The sequence below is a fragment of the Amphiprion ocellaris genome, chromosome 19, assembly GCF_022539595.1.
Source record: "Amphiprion ocellaris isolate individual 3 ecotype Okinawa chromosome 19, ASM2253959v1, whole genome shotgun sequence".
Classification (NCBI taxonomy): Eukaryota; Metazoa; Chordata; class Actinopteri; family Pomacentridae; genus Amphiprion; species Amphiprion ocellaris.
The window spans coordinates 3,341,989-3,357,422 of NC_072784.1; the positions used below are offsets into that span (position 1 = coordinate 3,341,989).

The 15,434-nt window shown below is 39.2% G+C and overlaps 1 protein-coding gene across 6 annotated transcripts in view; it reads left to right on the forward strand.

Annotated features, from left to right (window-relative positions):
- Positions 1-10,340, forward strand: part of LOC111566418 (thyroid hormone receptor alpha) — a 156,692-nt gene extending 146,352 nt beyond the window's left edge. For all 6 annotated transcript variants that reach the window (XM_023266999.3, XM_023267000.3, XM_035946691.2 and 3 more), the window contains one exon: positions 971-10,340. In XM_023266999.3, the coding sequence (XP_023122767.1) occupies positions 971-1,221 (251 nt within the window). In that variant the 3' untranslated portion in view covers positions 1,222-10,340. The remainder of the gene's footprint in view (positions 1-970) is intronic.
- The last annotated feature ends 5,094 nt before the right edge of the window (positions 10,341-15,434 follow it).

A 15,434-nucleotide genomic window follows, 5' to 3' on the forward strand; every position in this document is an offset into this window, starting at 1 on the left:
TCGACGGAGTCTCAGTTTGTTCTGCAAACATGAAAGATTATGTGTAAAAATGGGCATCGGTACAGTCTATGCTCTCACATTTGACTTTAAAATATATTGTCTTGTTTAAAGTGAGCATAAATCATCTAAAAGGAAGCAACAGCATGAGCAGCTGCAGAACTGCAGTTTTGTTCAAAATTTGTTCAATGTATGAGTCAAGCACCACTGCCTTAAGGTATCACAATTTAAAGGAAGTTAAGAGAACAGGAACCACACTGATAGCCCAACTGCTTAACCTTACTCAAGGTTATAAAAAAATAATGTTTCTAACATTTTTGCTCAGATATTTCAATGTCTATATATATATATATATATATATATATATATGTGTGTGTGTATGTATGTATGTATGTACACACACACACACACACACACACAAATAGCCTGCAACATCCAATGTAACATAATTTTTAAGGATGTCAGTTAATATTGGCCCATCGATATCATCGGCCCGATATTGGCATAAAAATGTAATATTAGTCTATATATCCTTATTGTTTTTTTTTGCCTATCATGAAAACCGATAAAATAATGCCTGGATTTTGCCGGCATTTACCAGACTCAGAGGGAGAGAGGGAGAGTGTGAACTATTGTTTGAGACAATTTTAAAAAATAAATATCGCATTTTTTTTCATAATTTAGGTTGAAGTAGTTTTCTTATTTTGCACAGACAATATTTACATTTGGAAAGCCTTGTTGTATTTGAGAATACATCCAATGGGGCATCAGAATAAAATTAGACATGATGTTTTAATTCCAAGACAGGAGATATGTGATGTTACCTAAATTTAGTTAAATATGTCATATATCGGTATCGGTTTATATCGGAATCGGAAATTAAGAGTTGGACAATATCGGCATGTCGGTTATTGGCAAAAAAGCCAATATCGGACATCCCTAGTAATTTTTCCTCTCTTCCTCGTCTCCACAGACCGTTCAGGGCTGACCAGTGTGGAGAAGATCGAACAGTGCCAAGAGTCCTACCTGCTGGCATTCGAGCACTACATCAACTACCGCAAGCACAACATTCCCCACTTCTGGCCCAAGCTGCTGATGAAGGTGACGGACCTGCGCATGATCGGGGCGTGCCACGCCAGCCGCTTCCTCCACATGAAGGTGGAGTGTCCCAACGAACTGTTTCCCCCGCTCTTCCTGGAGGTCTTTGAGGACCAGGACGTTTGACTTTACCTCGCCCCCTAAAAGGACACATTAGTGGCGGCGTTGGTAGAAGAGGAAGTGTAGGTGAAGGACAAGAGGAGAAGAAAAACTGGATTTTTATTTTTTCTTCGGTGAGATTGTGCCCTGTAAACTCAATTTTTTTTCTTTTTTTGGCCCTTTTTTTTCTTTTTTCTTTTCGTCAAACACTCAGAAGACCTACCGCCTGCCACCAGCAAATACACATCAACATCATCCGACAGAAACACACTGGCAATCTGGCTATGCCTTCTGTCATTCAGAGAGGTGCACACACACACACACACACACACACACAGAGTACAAGAATTGTAAAGGTTTATATAGATCTTCAGAGATTTAAAACACACTGCCATAAAAGTAGAGTCTATCTATATGCAAACATAAATCACATCTATTCACTCTTTTAGCACCTGTACGGACAAACAGCTATAATGTTCCCGCAACTAATGCAAACTGAGGGGCTTGGTTTTGTGTCTACTAGCTGCACACCCACCAACACCTCAGACAAGTGTCATTTTATTTAATCTCTGGGACATGACCATTAACTCCTCAGACAACCCCACCCCTCCAAACTCCCGCCTCCCTTGCATCTCCTTGACTGAAATGCGTCGTTCGTCTGCGCTTGCAGCCCAAACCCTCATGGCTCTGTGAGTGTTCGTCAACCTACCTCCCTCACGTACTGACCTCTCTCTTGTTCCGTCTCGTGTACACACAGAGACACATGCAAACACACGCGATGTACATGTACAAAACCCAGCCCTACACTATTACCTCATGCCTAGTAAAGTGTGTTTCCTCATTTATTGTCTGGGTGGTGGTAGTTTCACTAGAAAACATGGAGCCACACAGTTCTCAGTTACCAATGTACCTCTCTGCTAGTAGACAATAGAGTGGAAACATTTCTTATGCAGTCCTGATCTATAATGTATTATTTAGACACACGTATGTCTTCTAACTGCAGTCACAGGTATTATTATTATGGATTAAAGGTTACAAGAGGTCATGAACATTGTGGTGCTTTCTGTGATCACTGAAGAGGGAATGTAGTTACATCAGTGCTTGTCTGCTAAAAGAAAGCAAGTATTGATATCCAGCTTACGTCCAATATTCTGAGAAATGTTGTTTCTTGCTCAAAGTTGGATGAGAAGTTTGGTGTTACTCATGCCTGTATGGGTAAATAGAATAGAAGTTAAATGCCAGACTATTTGTCAGTCTGGTGCAGTAGCATTTGATTATCTTTGGACAGAGTCAGGAAACTCCTTTCCCCACTTTGAATTTTGAATTAAGCTAATGGCTTTAATTACGGAACAGACAGATTAAAAAAAATCATATCAATCTTCTCACTAAACTCTTGCCAACAAAGCAATTAGGCATGAATCCCAGAATGCTGAACATGGTTCCAAAGTAATATATTTTAACAGCTATTTGATTAATTTCCATTAAATCCTCCCAGTGGATGGACTCTATCTTTTCATCAGGTCAGAATTTAACTTCCTTCAATACTTAGAGCTACCTTAAAAACCTATTCCTATTAACCTCAGCCATGCTTGGTGCTTAGAGCTAACTGTGGGCGCTAAGCGTTTGTCCCCCTCAGACAGGCTCTTCGGGTCATTTTTTTCACCACTCTGCGGATATAGCGTTGATAGCAGCAGCTGTTTTTAGCAACGACGCTCTAAACCTATAAGTATACTTGCTGAAAATGTTAGCAGTATAAGAATATTTCCTTCAGGAGGTGGTGGAGACCAACACTGGCCTCAAACAGAATTATGATTGGACTCAAAAACACTACTTTAAATCAATGCGTTGTTAAGTCATTGCTGGATGTAGTTCCATTCCTGTTCTGTTTCTGCAGCTCCTTTCTGCTGCCCCCAAGTGGCCAAAAAATCAATTAAATGAAGTTTCTGCTGTGGCTTTTTGCAATCAGGATAATCCGAAGTTGAGTTTGAATAGTCAATATTACATCCTATGTCTTTTCCTAAACATTTTTTTCGTTGACCTCAATGAAAAAGTCACGAGATCAAGAAAAGACAATTAGGATAATTCATGAGAACGTAAGAAAAGACAACCACGGTGCTAAAATAATCTGACGGCCCTTTCGTTAGGGTGTGTCATCGTGTTGCGGTGGATAGTGTGTCGCTTTGAATGTTGTGGCTGTAAGGAATTGTGTGGATTTTCTTAAAGGAAGGTCTACTGTATCCTATGCTAAAGGAGATAAGAAAGGAACCACTGAAGAAGCTTTCCTTGCATTTAGAGAATTAGAGCAGCTCTTATCATAGCTGCATCTCACATACTTCCAGGTCTTTTCACTCAGTTGAGTCTTCCTCAGCGAATAAAAGACTATTTGACCTCAAACAGTGTATGTTATCCACCTTCTCTGTGCTAAACAGTGAGAGGTAAGATAGAAATTCTGTCGTAATCGCATTCCTAATTTAATGTTTACAGAAAGCACTGGTTAGAACATCTTATACTTTTGCATCTGAAAATGAAAAAATCTATCATATTGTTATTATAATAACTATAGCTTAGAACAGAACATCTACTTATATTTATATATAGCTGAAATACCTCACACATACCTCCTGTTTTCATTACCTCACACTCACCCATTCAGTTGTTTTCTGAAGTATTACCTCATTTGTTTTGTTGCTTATCTCGTCGTCGTCCTGAATAACCGTGTCAGTGTGCATGTCTTTCACTGCTAATCGCGCCGTAGTTCCACCTGCTCAGCTCTCCTCCGTCTTGTGATAGGTTCAGCACTAGCACTTGGTGGTGGGAGAGGATGGTGGTACCTACCTCTCCAGGCCTAACCCCCCCTCCGTCGCCTGCATTCATTTCAAGTCCCGCCTGAAACCGACAGATTCTACCTCACCTCTCATCTCAGAGCAGCTGCCCCTCTGTCTGCAACACACACACACACAGATACATGAATATACAGTATATATGTACACGGTGCACAAATAAATGCCAGCATGGACCCACTGAGAGTGCTGCTCCTCCAACAGCGAGCAGCGAGTCTTTTAAACGGGCCATGGATCAACTACCGACGGCTGACAAGGCAGTTTTTGTAATTTTCTCCCTTTTTGTCATTTTTATCACACACCACTGGGGACCAAGAGTCACTCTGAGTTCTGTTTTTATTTGGGAACCTGAAATGACAACGAGGGCAGAGGTGAATACGTGACATTACTGTGTGCCGATTGAACTTACAGGTAACTGTCAGGGGAGAACGACAGCTGGAAGCTGGGACTCCAGTTGAAGCCATTTTGGCCCTTTTGGGTCAGGCCAACTCTTGTGGGTGGTGACTGGGAGGTAAATAAACAACAAGTGAATCAGCAGTATTTGCCTGTGGATACGGTTTCATCCCGGTCGAGGTGAGGGGAACGGCAAGCGTGCAGCGGTGGCGATGAGTCCAGGCTGAGCCACGGGAAAACCTCGCGCAGATTTATGGCCCCGATAATACATCTTCAGATCCTTCCCTCGCAGCAGTCGCAGCAGAGACGGACGAGCTCTCTAAAGACTTCCTCAGCGACTGTCCTATCCCAGAAACTTACAACGTGAATTAATCACTGCTGAAAAGATCTCCACCAAGCATATCCCAAAATGCCATCCACTACAAATAATTATCAGGTTTTTTTATGTTGCACTAAAAAACACAATGTCTGTATCCCTTAGTAGCCCTGAATTCCTTCCTCTATCCCTTCCCCCAACATCTGTCCTGTTCCTGCCTGTCTGTAGCAGTCTTAACAATATTCTCTCAGACACATAAACACACACACACGGTCCGTTATCTGTTGATTACCTGTTGAAACATGCCAGGACTGTGACATGGCCTTTAGGCGTCGCCACTCTCAGTGTTACTAATCTATGTTACAGGGTATTTCAGTAGAACGTGCTGATTACACAGGGATAAGCGCACACACACACACACACACACACACACACACACACACACACACACACACACACACACAGCAATAGGTTGATCGAGCTGTACAGGTTCACGCCGGCCGTCTCCTGGCTTGCTGTGTTTGTACTCCGCTCACTATCACTGTGAATGAAAGAGCCATGCTGCAACCAGGTCATGGCTCAGACAGGGAACTGATGGCTTAGTAATTCATACTCGTCAATGTGCCTCACAGAGGTCGGTAATACAGACATTCACATACAGTATATAGAAGCATATATTTATAGATATGGAGTATATATACAGATATATATATATATATATAAAAATGTTACATGTGGCATTAGAGCTATCAGTGGCTGAATTTACGCTGCCAGCTCCAATCGGATCATGAATCTGTCTGACCAATCATGTAGCAGAGGGTGTCAGAAGTCACTGTACTCAGCTGTAATATAATATCTATAATATTTATGTTTTATTTTCAGATAATATGATGCATTCTAATGCTCGTTTGCCTTGTGGTGATCACCAACTACCCTTCATAGTCCACCCACCTTTTGCATACTCCTAGATGACTTCACTTCTGCATCTCTTTTTTCCTGTTCAGAGACCGTAGAGATGAGGTCAGCGTCGTGATTTGTGATCTGGATTGGAGCTGGCAGCACAGCCTCTCTGTCTCTCTCTTTCTCAGCCAAATGATCACCGGAGAAATCCTCTCCCTGTCCTCTTAAAAGAAACACACCAGCACCACAGAGCACACTGCCTTCAGCCATGATCAGTTGCACCAGCATAGTAGAGAGACAGCAACCATCCTCCTCACCGAAAAGCCATTATACCTGGACATCAATGCCATCACACTGCTATGTTCAGACAGCAGGCAGTTCCAGTTAGTTCTGTAAATCTGGTCTGTTAACAGTGACATTTTTAATGGACTAGGTTGGACAGTACACTCATTTACTGACTATGTGACCTTGTCGTCACAGTAACACGGCACAGGAGCATGTTATCCGCTAGACAACTCAAGATGCCGCAACAAACTAGTGCGTATTCTAACTTCTCTGGCTTCATAACCTCCTTGCCCTGCGTTCATGAGAGAGGAATTCAAGAAACCTTCTCCTTTATTTCCTAAAATGATTATCAAAACTCAAAATAGGAAATGTTATTTGCTCTGCATGCTTAAATATGTAATGGCAATTTTACAGTATAAGCAGCATTGAAATGCCTCCAGCTGTCAGAGCCACAGAGTCAAAAACTATTTTTCTTGTGGCAATAAAGCATTGTTTGAAATAAGCAGCATTGCTGAGGCCGTTAGGAGTTGCCTCAAAAGTTGTGCTCTGTATGACTACCCTGTTTCCCTTTCAATAAACCACAAAGTCTCCGTCTTTTCCACACCGTGACCACAGAAGTGTGTTTTCTCTCTCAGTCTCTTAGATTAAAGTTAGGGTTATGTTACGTTTACAACAAACTAAAATGTGAACTTCATGTGAAGCTTTGCCTCTGCAGCATGGCACGAAACTCTAACAACCACACTGAAACAGTACAACTACTGCTTTTATTACTTACCCAGGGAAAACATCTGTCAGTCAACATCCTCACATCTGCGTTCCCCCGTCCTTCGATCTACGCCCCCCTAAACCTCGCGTTCCCATTCTAGTCTCCTGTTTTTTCAGTCTTCCTCCTGATTTACACCCTGAACTCCTTTTTCTATTTATTTCACTCTCTCCTCTCAGTGTGCACCTCCTTCCTTTCCCGCACACTCAAAATGAAACCTACCCCAACTCATACTAGCACTCTTTGGTGGAGAAAGACGACAATCCCTGCAGGAATATGTCCACATGTGGAATGTAAAATACTGAAATTGTACGATTAAAGACACGGTGTGAAGTCCCACACTCATGCTTGTTCTTGATGTTGTTGATGTTGCTTTCGTTGTGCACCAAGTGTTCGTTGTTCTGCTTATTCTAGGGTGGATGAGTTTTTAAGGTGGGGTTAAAACCCAGATCGTGTGACAGACGGCTACTGAGTCCTTTTTTTAAAAAAAAAAAAAAAAACCTATGGTATGTTTGTAAAAGACTTGTGATGTGAGGACTGAAAATCTTGAGTGATGTAAAGCAAGGGATGAAGTGACTTTGTTTTGGGTAGAGAAAACAGCTGTTTTATGATTATTCTTTCATGTTGTTATTAATTTGCACCAGATTTTCTTGGTAAGTGAATTTCTGTCTATCTGTGATGATGCTTTACTGTGAGAATGGCTGTATATGCACTTTCAGACCATCGTTGGTGCAGTGGTAGCTAGTGCTCTAACATCATCCAGGGCTCAGGCTTCAGTTCACCTTCAGTTCAGCTGGTAGAAAAAAATAACTACATGGGTCATCCTGTTAATACACTTTAAAAATGATGTTTAGGAATAGGCCTGCTGGTCACATTACACATTCTAATGAGAGTTTTGGCACAAGAGCTGTGTTCACTAGCACTTTAATAAGCGTTGTATTGAAAATATAGGCGAATTGTATTATTCAAAATATATGACTTTGTATTAAAGATTTTTCAGAATCACCTTCAGAACATGAAGTTAGATTTTATGCTTCCTGCCTTTTTGTGAGTTGGTGCTTGTAATAAGCTGAGACATTAAAATATTCCCCACAATATAATTCATTTTAGGCCTTAAAATCATCTTAATTAGTGATGATTATCATAACTTTCTCCAAGATATGAGAGTTTCTTTGAATCTAGATCTTAGTGGTATTTAAAGGAACCACAGCTTAGCTGATATCTTAACTTGTAAAACGTAAACACATGACTGTCAACCAGACTGCTGATGATTAGCTGTAACTAAAATAGGAACTAATTATCAACTGAATCTGCTCCCACATTTGGGAAATTTGTATTTTTACAACCAAAGCACTTACAACTAACAAGCACTCACAGTTGTTGAAGATGTTCTAGGTCTAGCAGATAATTTGTTATTCATAGACGTTTAAATGTACAGCTAACTAGCTAGCGTTTGGGCTAATCTGACACGAATCCATTTCCACTTTCAAACAACCGGCTGTTCTGCAAAGACTCGTATTTTTAGAGGCGTTTTAGGTATTTAATGAACAACCAGCCACAGAGCTTCTTCAATTCTCATGTTTTTACAGCTCACTTCTCCCTCTCTTATTGTGTAAGGACCAAAATCAAACAAAATCATTTGAAGAAAATTTTCATTTTTCACTTATAGAGTTAAAACTTTTGTAGGGGGAACTGTGCAAAATTATTTAACATAAAGACAGGGATTAAATATTATGTTTCATTTCTTGCTTTGCTCACAGAACAAAACATTTTACTAGTGTCACTAAATATCGTTGCGTTTCCGGGGGTGAAACATTATGTTTCACTAAACACCGTTTACAAAAAAGGGAAATCTTTCACAGGATTCTTAATCATTTGTATGGACCATAACCTTCAAAATCAATCCATGCAATCTGCACTTTCCTTCAAAACAATAAATCTCATAACAATAATAATAATATTGGTACAACTTGATGTACAGTTCACTAAATGATCATATAGAATTTAAAATGGTGTCCCAGAACTTTTTAGAATTTTTGACTGGCCCTGCTTCCTCACTAATAACTTTCACATGATCCCTTAAAGTACATCCAGAATTGTTTCTACAGTCAAATCCATGACGTCAGCTGAACTGAACGAGGTTGAACCTGGGCCCTGCTCTCCACAGTTGCTTGGGCTGTATCACTTGCTAAGCTGAGCATTTGCTCTTACTCCTGATCTGGGTCAAACAAAAAAAAAAAAAGAAACACCACTCACGTCTTGATCTCAATCTGAATCTGACCTCAGACCAGGGTTCATCTTGCAATGTATTCTGTAGATCTGCCGTATATAACTCTCAATGTTGTGACAAGAATAGTGCTTTTAATGGTAATAAGCCTCACCACACAAAATATAAAAGAAACACATGAAAAAAAGTTTAAAACATCACAATAGAAACCAAAAAAAAAAAAAAAAAACAAAAGATTTGTACAACTATTCATACCTCATCGTACTGCTTTGCACCAGAGTAAAGGAGGGGGAGTGATCAGTCTCAAGCATGGACAAACAGGAGCACACCACGCTCTCAGGATGTTTAAAATGTGGCCCCAAATTTTTGGGGTAAAAATTGGTGGCTTGACATTTTTTTTTGCTTGGATGGTTTAGTTTGGAGCTCTTGACTGAAGCCTTTTCACATCCCAGAAATGTAAGCGAGACAGGAGGGAAAAAAATGACCACTCAAAATATGTTGTAGATGTTGGGTGAATTTGGTAAAATGCTTACAAGATCTGTTCAGGTTAGATACATCATTGTGACAATGTTGTGGCTCAAGACATGTTTGAAAAGTACTGCACTTACGTTGTTAATGGCTCTACGGATTTGATAGCATGAAATATGAAGCCATGCTTTGAGTATTTACTGTATCATCAGCTGGCAGATATTTATTCCTTCTCTGTGTGTTCTGCCCTGACAAACCAAGAGGACGGAAGCTTCATCGGGACGAGCGTGTACAGGAAGGATGCACTGAGTCATCTGGCCAAATCAAACAGTTACTGCAAGCTAAAATTACAGTCTCATGTACTCAGCAACTGCAAACAAAGAATCCAAATGACACGTTATCTTCCCCAAATCTCCTCAAAAGCAAATATAGTTACACACTGCAATTTGGATCTAGTGTATTTCAAACACAGGCCAGTAAATTGTGCCTTGAACAAGAACAGTTTGGGACCTTAAGTCCCAGACGACTATTCCCCTGATGAGAATGTCCTCTCTTGTTTTTGTTTGTTGCTCCCTGCAGCTCCCCTCCACGGTGACTTTATGCGGTAGCACACAACCCGGCCCTAATTAGCGTATCCGAGAGACGACATGTGAGGCCCTGCACAAGCAGTAGGCTATTTCCTGTTTGCGAAGCAGCCATACATTTTTTTGGCAGAGCACAGTGTTGAATGTAAAGCTGAATGAGATGTGGGTTGAAGCACCCCAGACAAGAGTTTGACGGTGTATTTAATAATGCTGGTTGTGGGTTTGTAATGGGCACGGTTGTTGTTTGTCTTGTTTTCTGTGACAAATCATTCATGGCACAATCAGAGAATGGCATCTCAATGGCTCAAAGCTGTTTGTGTTTGTGGCTATGTGAAATTCATTTTCAACATTATAAAATTATTTGATATCAGTTTGACTGCTGTGTCTCTGTCCTGCTGAGTGGGTGGGTTGTCTTGGTTTCTGGGTACACAAGTGATAAACTCACAAACACAAGCCAACGACGGAGAATTACTGAAACATAAAATATATAAATATGAACCCTCTGCAAAGAGTATATTGTGTCAAAAAGACTTAAATTGTCCCCTTTTTCAGTACAACGGCATTTGAAATAAGTAATTTTAAGTACTACAGACTGGCCAAGAAAAAAAAACTTCAAAAGTACTCAGAGTCCTTCACCTTTGTCACATTTTACAGTGTTGTAGAATTCATTTAAATTAGAAAGTTTCCATTCAATAAACCCATAAAGACAAAGTGAAAACAAAGTTCATTGAAAATATATAATAATAATAATAATAATAATAATAATAATAATAATAATAACAACAATTTTAGGTGGAATATACCATTAAACTCACCTTTTAGGTCTACATTGGAGGATTTTAGGTGGAATTTTCTTCAAAACCGTCTTTTAGTCTACATTTAAGGATGTTTAGGATGGTATATTCTTCCAAACCAACTTCTCAGGTCTACATTTCAGGTGGAATATTCCTCCATACTAACTTTATTGGTCTACATTGAAGGATTTTTTCTAAACCACCCTTTCGGGTCTATATTTGAGGTTTTAGGTGGAATGTTCCTTTGAGGTGGATGTGTGAGGACCTTGTAGGTGGAGTACTTCCTGAAACCAACCTTTTAGGTCAACATTCAAAGATTTAAGGTGGAATACTCCTTTAAACCAACCTAAATTTCATATTTTGATCCTTATCAAGTGAGAAACCTCAATCCAGACTCCTCATAATGACATTTGAGATTCATGCTGCTGTTATTTGTTTAGTCCAGACTAAATTACAGAAATCCACAACTGTAATTTTATTTCAGGACTCGGTTATTAAATGTCAAAACAATCCATGTGACTCTAAAAACTCAACAGCTTTACAAACTCTAAGATTAAACTCTCCACAAGGATCCAAAATAAGTTGGACTTCTACACGAGAGCTTTAATTATTCTTCATCTACTTCCTGAAAGTTTGGTCAATAAAAACGACAAAAACTAATATTCTCAGCTGAACTAAAGACAGACTTTGTGATTTTTCTGCTCACATGTTGTGTTGTTGTAAACTTCCTCTTTCAAATAAATATCCTCCTAACCCCCTGGAAAACAGCGTTTGTCCTGTTTTTGTGTTGCTCCTCGGCGACCCTAGACAGCTGGGTTGTAATGTTTTTTGAGCAACACACCATACTATGACGTTTTTACAATGAGGGTTCTACTATGGAACCAGTTTGACATGTTCAGGTGTTCTTTGTGTGAAAACTCAGAGATTTCAGGTATCAGAAGGTGGTTTTCAACTTTCTTTGTTAACTTTCTGCTTCAACTTTAAACTAAATTTCCTTCACTAACCCCGCCCTCTGGACTTCCAGGAAGCTGTGTTCCTATTGGCTGTCCAGGTGGCTGTGTTCCTATTGGCTGTCCAGGTGGCTGCTTGGTGTTATCAGGAACACCTGAGCAGCTCACTGTCTTCCTGCTTTATTTAGCTGCAGACAAACATTTCCTCTGCTTCTCTTCACCAGTGAACTGGGTTTGGCTTCGTTGCTTTAGTTTGTTCTTTAGGTGTTGGCTTGCAGCTTCCAGCAGTAAAATATGCTTTAATGTGTTTCTTGGTGTGTTTTAGGGCTTTGTACTGGATAGTTGTCTTGGTAAAGGTGGTTCTTTAGCCACAGTTAGCACATGCTGCTAATGTGTGCAGTGATTAGTGGATTTGGTGCAGCTGAGTTGTGTCTTTGTCTTGGCTGTAGTGAGTCTTCAGAGGTTTTTGGTCAGACACATTCTGTATTCTTGTTTGAGAACCAACGTTGGTTGTCCAGAAGGTAAGAGTTCCTATCCTGATTCTCTGTTCTCAGAGGTTCTCTGGTAGGCTGCAGGAGACTTTAGCGTTTGGATTGTGTTAGTTTGGTTTTTGTATGGTTTCATTTGGACGACTATCTTGAGGCCCCTCCATGTGGTTTAGTGAGGTTTTCTGGAACAGTTCTACAAAGCAACCTGCAGCAGAAGAGACTTTGAGAGTTTTTAGGAAGTTCTGGAGACCAGACTTTAGAGCAGCAGAAACATTTGTCAGCAGTTTGAGCAGGAGAAGGTGAGCTTCAGAGTAGAAATGAGACGGAAACCTTCTTGACCCGTGTGGTGAGGTCCTGTACCAAGAGTTTGAGCAGGTTGTGAAGAGTCTGTAGTTCTTTGGTCTGACAGCACAAGATGAGTCGACTCATTAAAGGAGAAAACAGGAGATATTGTTGGTTCTACTGTTGCTCTGCAGTTTCCAGTTTCCTTAGACTGAATATCAAGTTTATATTTTAAATGATTTCCCATGTGAGCCCAAGAAGACTTCAATAAACTCCCTCCATCCCCTGGACACAACATATTTTATTATAATGTTAAATCTTTTTTTTAAAAAATATGTTTTTGAGTTTTAATCATAGTTTTAGCATAGTTTATTCTCTTTGCTTGTTTAGTTTTGTCATCTGTGTGAAAGGTGCTAAACAAATAAAGTTGAATTGATAAACTGAATAATTGACTAACTCATGATTGTGACAACAGAAGTATTTTCATTGTGATTTAAGGGTTTGTTTCATTTTTAAGGTTGGGGTTAAAATCTTGACAGAAAAAAGAATAAAGAAATAAATTACACTAAAAAAGCAATTAAGTCAAAGGAAAAAAGCATTTAATACAATAAAACTTTTAAAAAGAAAATTAAATATTAAATACAATTAAATTATATTGAAAAGACAAATATTTAATTAGATAATTAAACAGAAGATACAAAACATGTAATTATGAAATTAAAAAAAATTGAAACAACTATTAAACATTAAAGATGAAATATTTTAGATAATTAAACATTTAAAAAATACAATTAAACAAGAAGAATATTAAACATTTGAAAAAATAAAAAACATTTAATTAGATTATTAAACCTTTAAAAAGACAAAACATTTAAAAAATTAAATGTTTAATTAGAAAATTAAATCTTAAAGACAAACTTTAAATAGGAATTAAACAGAAAATACAATGAAGCATTTAAAAAGAAAATTAAACATTAAAAGGTGGTAAAACATTTAAAAAGAAAAACCTTAAAGATTTAATCGAAAAATTAAACAATGGGAAAGAAAAGGAAATTTTTCAAACAAGCCGATAAAACATTTGAAAAAACAATTAAACATTAAAAAGACAAAACATTTCGAAATCAAATCAGACATTAGAAAAGAATAAAAGCTGAGAAAAGAGAAAAACTAAACATTTAAGAAGAATCAAACTAAAGACAAAACAGTTCAAAAGACACCAGTTAGACTTTAGAAGTTCAAATTAAACAGAAGAAACAATAAAATGATCAAAAAGAGCAAAAACAGATAAAGATCTTAAAGTATTTTCTAGTCTGAAATGAAAACATCAAGTTGTTTCTTCAAACATTTCCTCTTTCTATGTTCTTGGTTTGATTGTGGACAGATTTACTAAGAACTCATTTAAGAAAACTGCTTTCCAGATAAAGTCTACTAGTAGTTGAAGGCATTTATCAAACTAATGTTACCTTCTGATCTCCACAGACTTTACTGTTCAGTGAAGAGAATCAAAGTTTGTTGAGGATTTCTAAAAAACCCACAGGTGAAGGTCTGAGAAGAACTCAGATTGATGGTCTAAATGTGAAATCAAGACTCATGGTCACAAGTTTTAAGGCTTCTGTTAACCAGAAAGTTCAAACTAACAGAGAAGTACTGAGAAACTTTTAAGATTTCAGTCCTCAGACTGTCTAAAGGTTCAAACTAACAGAGAACTACTCAAGAACTTTTAGGTTTTCAGTCCTCAGACTGTCTGAAGGTTCAAACTAACAGAGAACTACTCAAGAACTTTTAAGATTTCAGTCCTCAGACTGTCTGAAGGTTCAAACTAACAGAGAACTACTGTAGGACTAAGAAAATTTCAGCCCTCAGACTGTCTGAAGGTTCAAACTAACAGAGAACTAGTCAGGAACTTAGAAGATATCAGTCCTTGGACTGTCTGAAGGTTCAAACTAACAGAGAACTACTGTGGGACTTAGAAAATTTCAGCCCTCAGACTGTGTGAAAGCTCAGGTCCTGAGGACTCGGGAGGTGTGGAGGCTTTGGAAAGTCTTGGAACTGAGGGTTCCACCCTCCAGCACAAAGGCTGAAGCCCAACCTCCCGAGAAAAACGGTCGAGTCGAGACTCAAGTTAAAAAAAAAACTCGAAAATGACAAAAAATAGATGATAAATGCGCAAAAAAAAGAAGAATTAGTATCTGAGCGAGTAGCTCAGGAGATAAGAAGACGGACTACCAACTGGAAGGTCGCAGGTTCGAGACCCACCACCGGCAATTTTCTTTCTTTGTCTTTGTCAGGATTTTGAGAAAAATTTAAGAAGGGTCTGGTCTTGAACCAGCGACCTGCAGCTCCATAGGCAAATCCTTAACTCACTGAGCTACAGATCAGATAAAAAGAAATAAATTCGTCGTCCCTTTGACATCGTAGTTGCTGAAGTGACCACATGGGTGGAGCCAAGGCGGAGTCTGGGTGGAGTCAGGGCGGAGAGTAGGCGGGGAGGTGGGTGGCGGCCTCCCCCCTCTACTCCCCCACCTCCCCCCACCACCCACCACACCTTCCCCCGCCCGACGAGTTTTTCGAGTCTCCACGAGTTCTTCGAGTCTCGACAGGTTTTCCCGAGTTTCTGGAGTTTCCACCAGGTCAGGAGGCAGAACAACTTGTCAGTGAAGAGGTGTTGAAGTCGGGCCGAGTGGACTGACTTTTTACAGCGACTAGAAGGAAGGACCACTAGAAGTAGCAGGTCTTTAACCACCATCCATAAAATCCATGGAGTTGACGCCAGATGAAATGAAGGGGAGAGAAACTTTTCATCAACCTCCATCCAGATAGCTCAACTTGATATCTTTACTTTGACAGCTTTTTAGCACCACAAACCTTTAGTATCACACTTTAGTTATCATTTATTAGGAATTTAATGGAATCCACCAGCAGATTACTTTTTTGTTGACAAACTTTATTC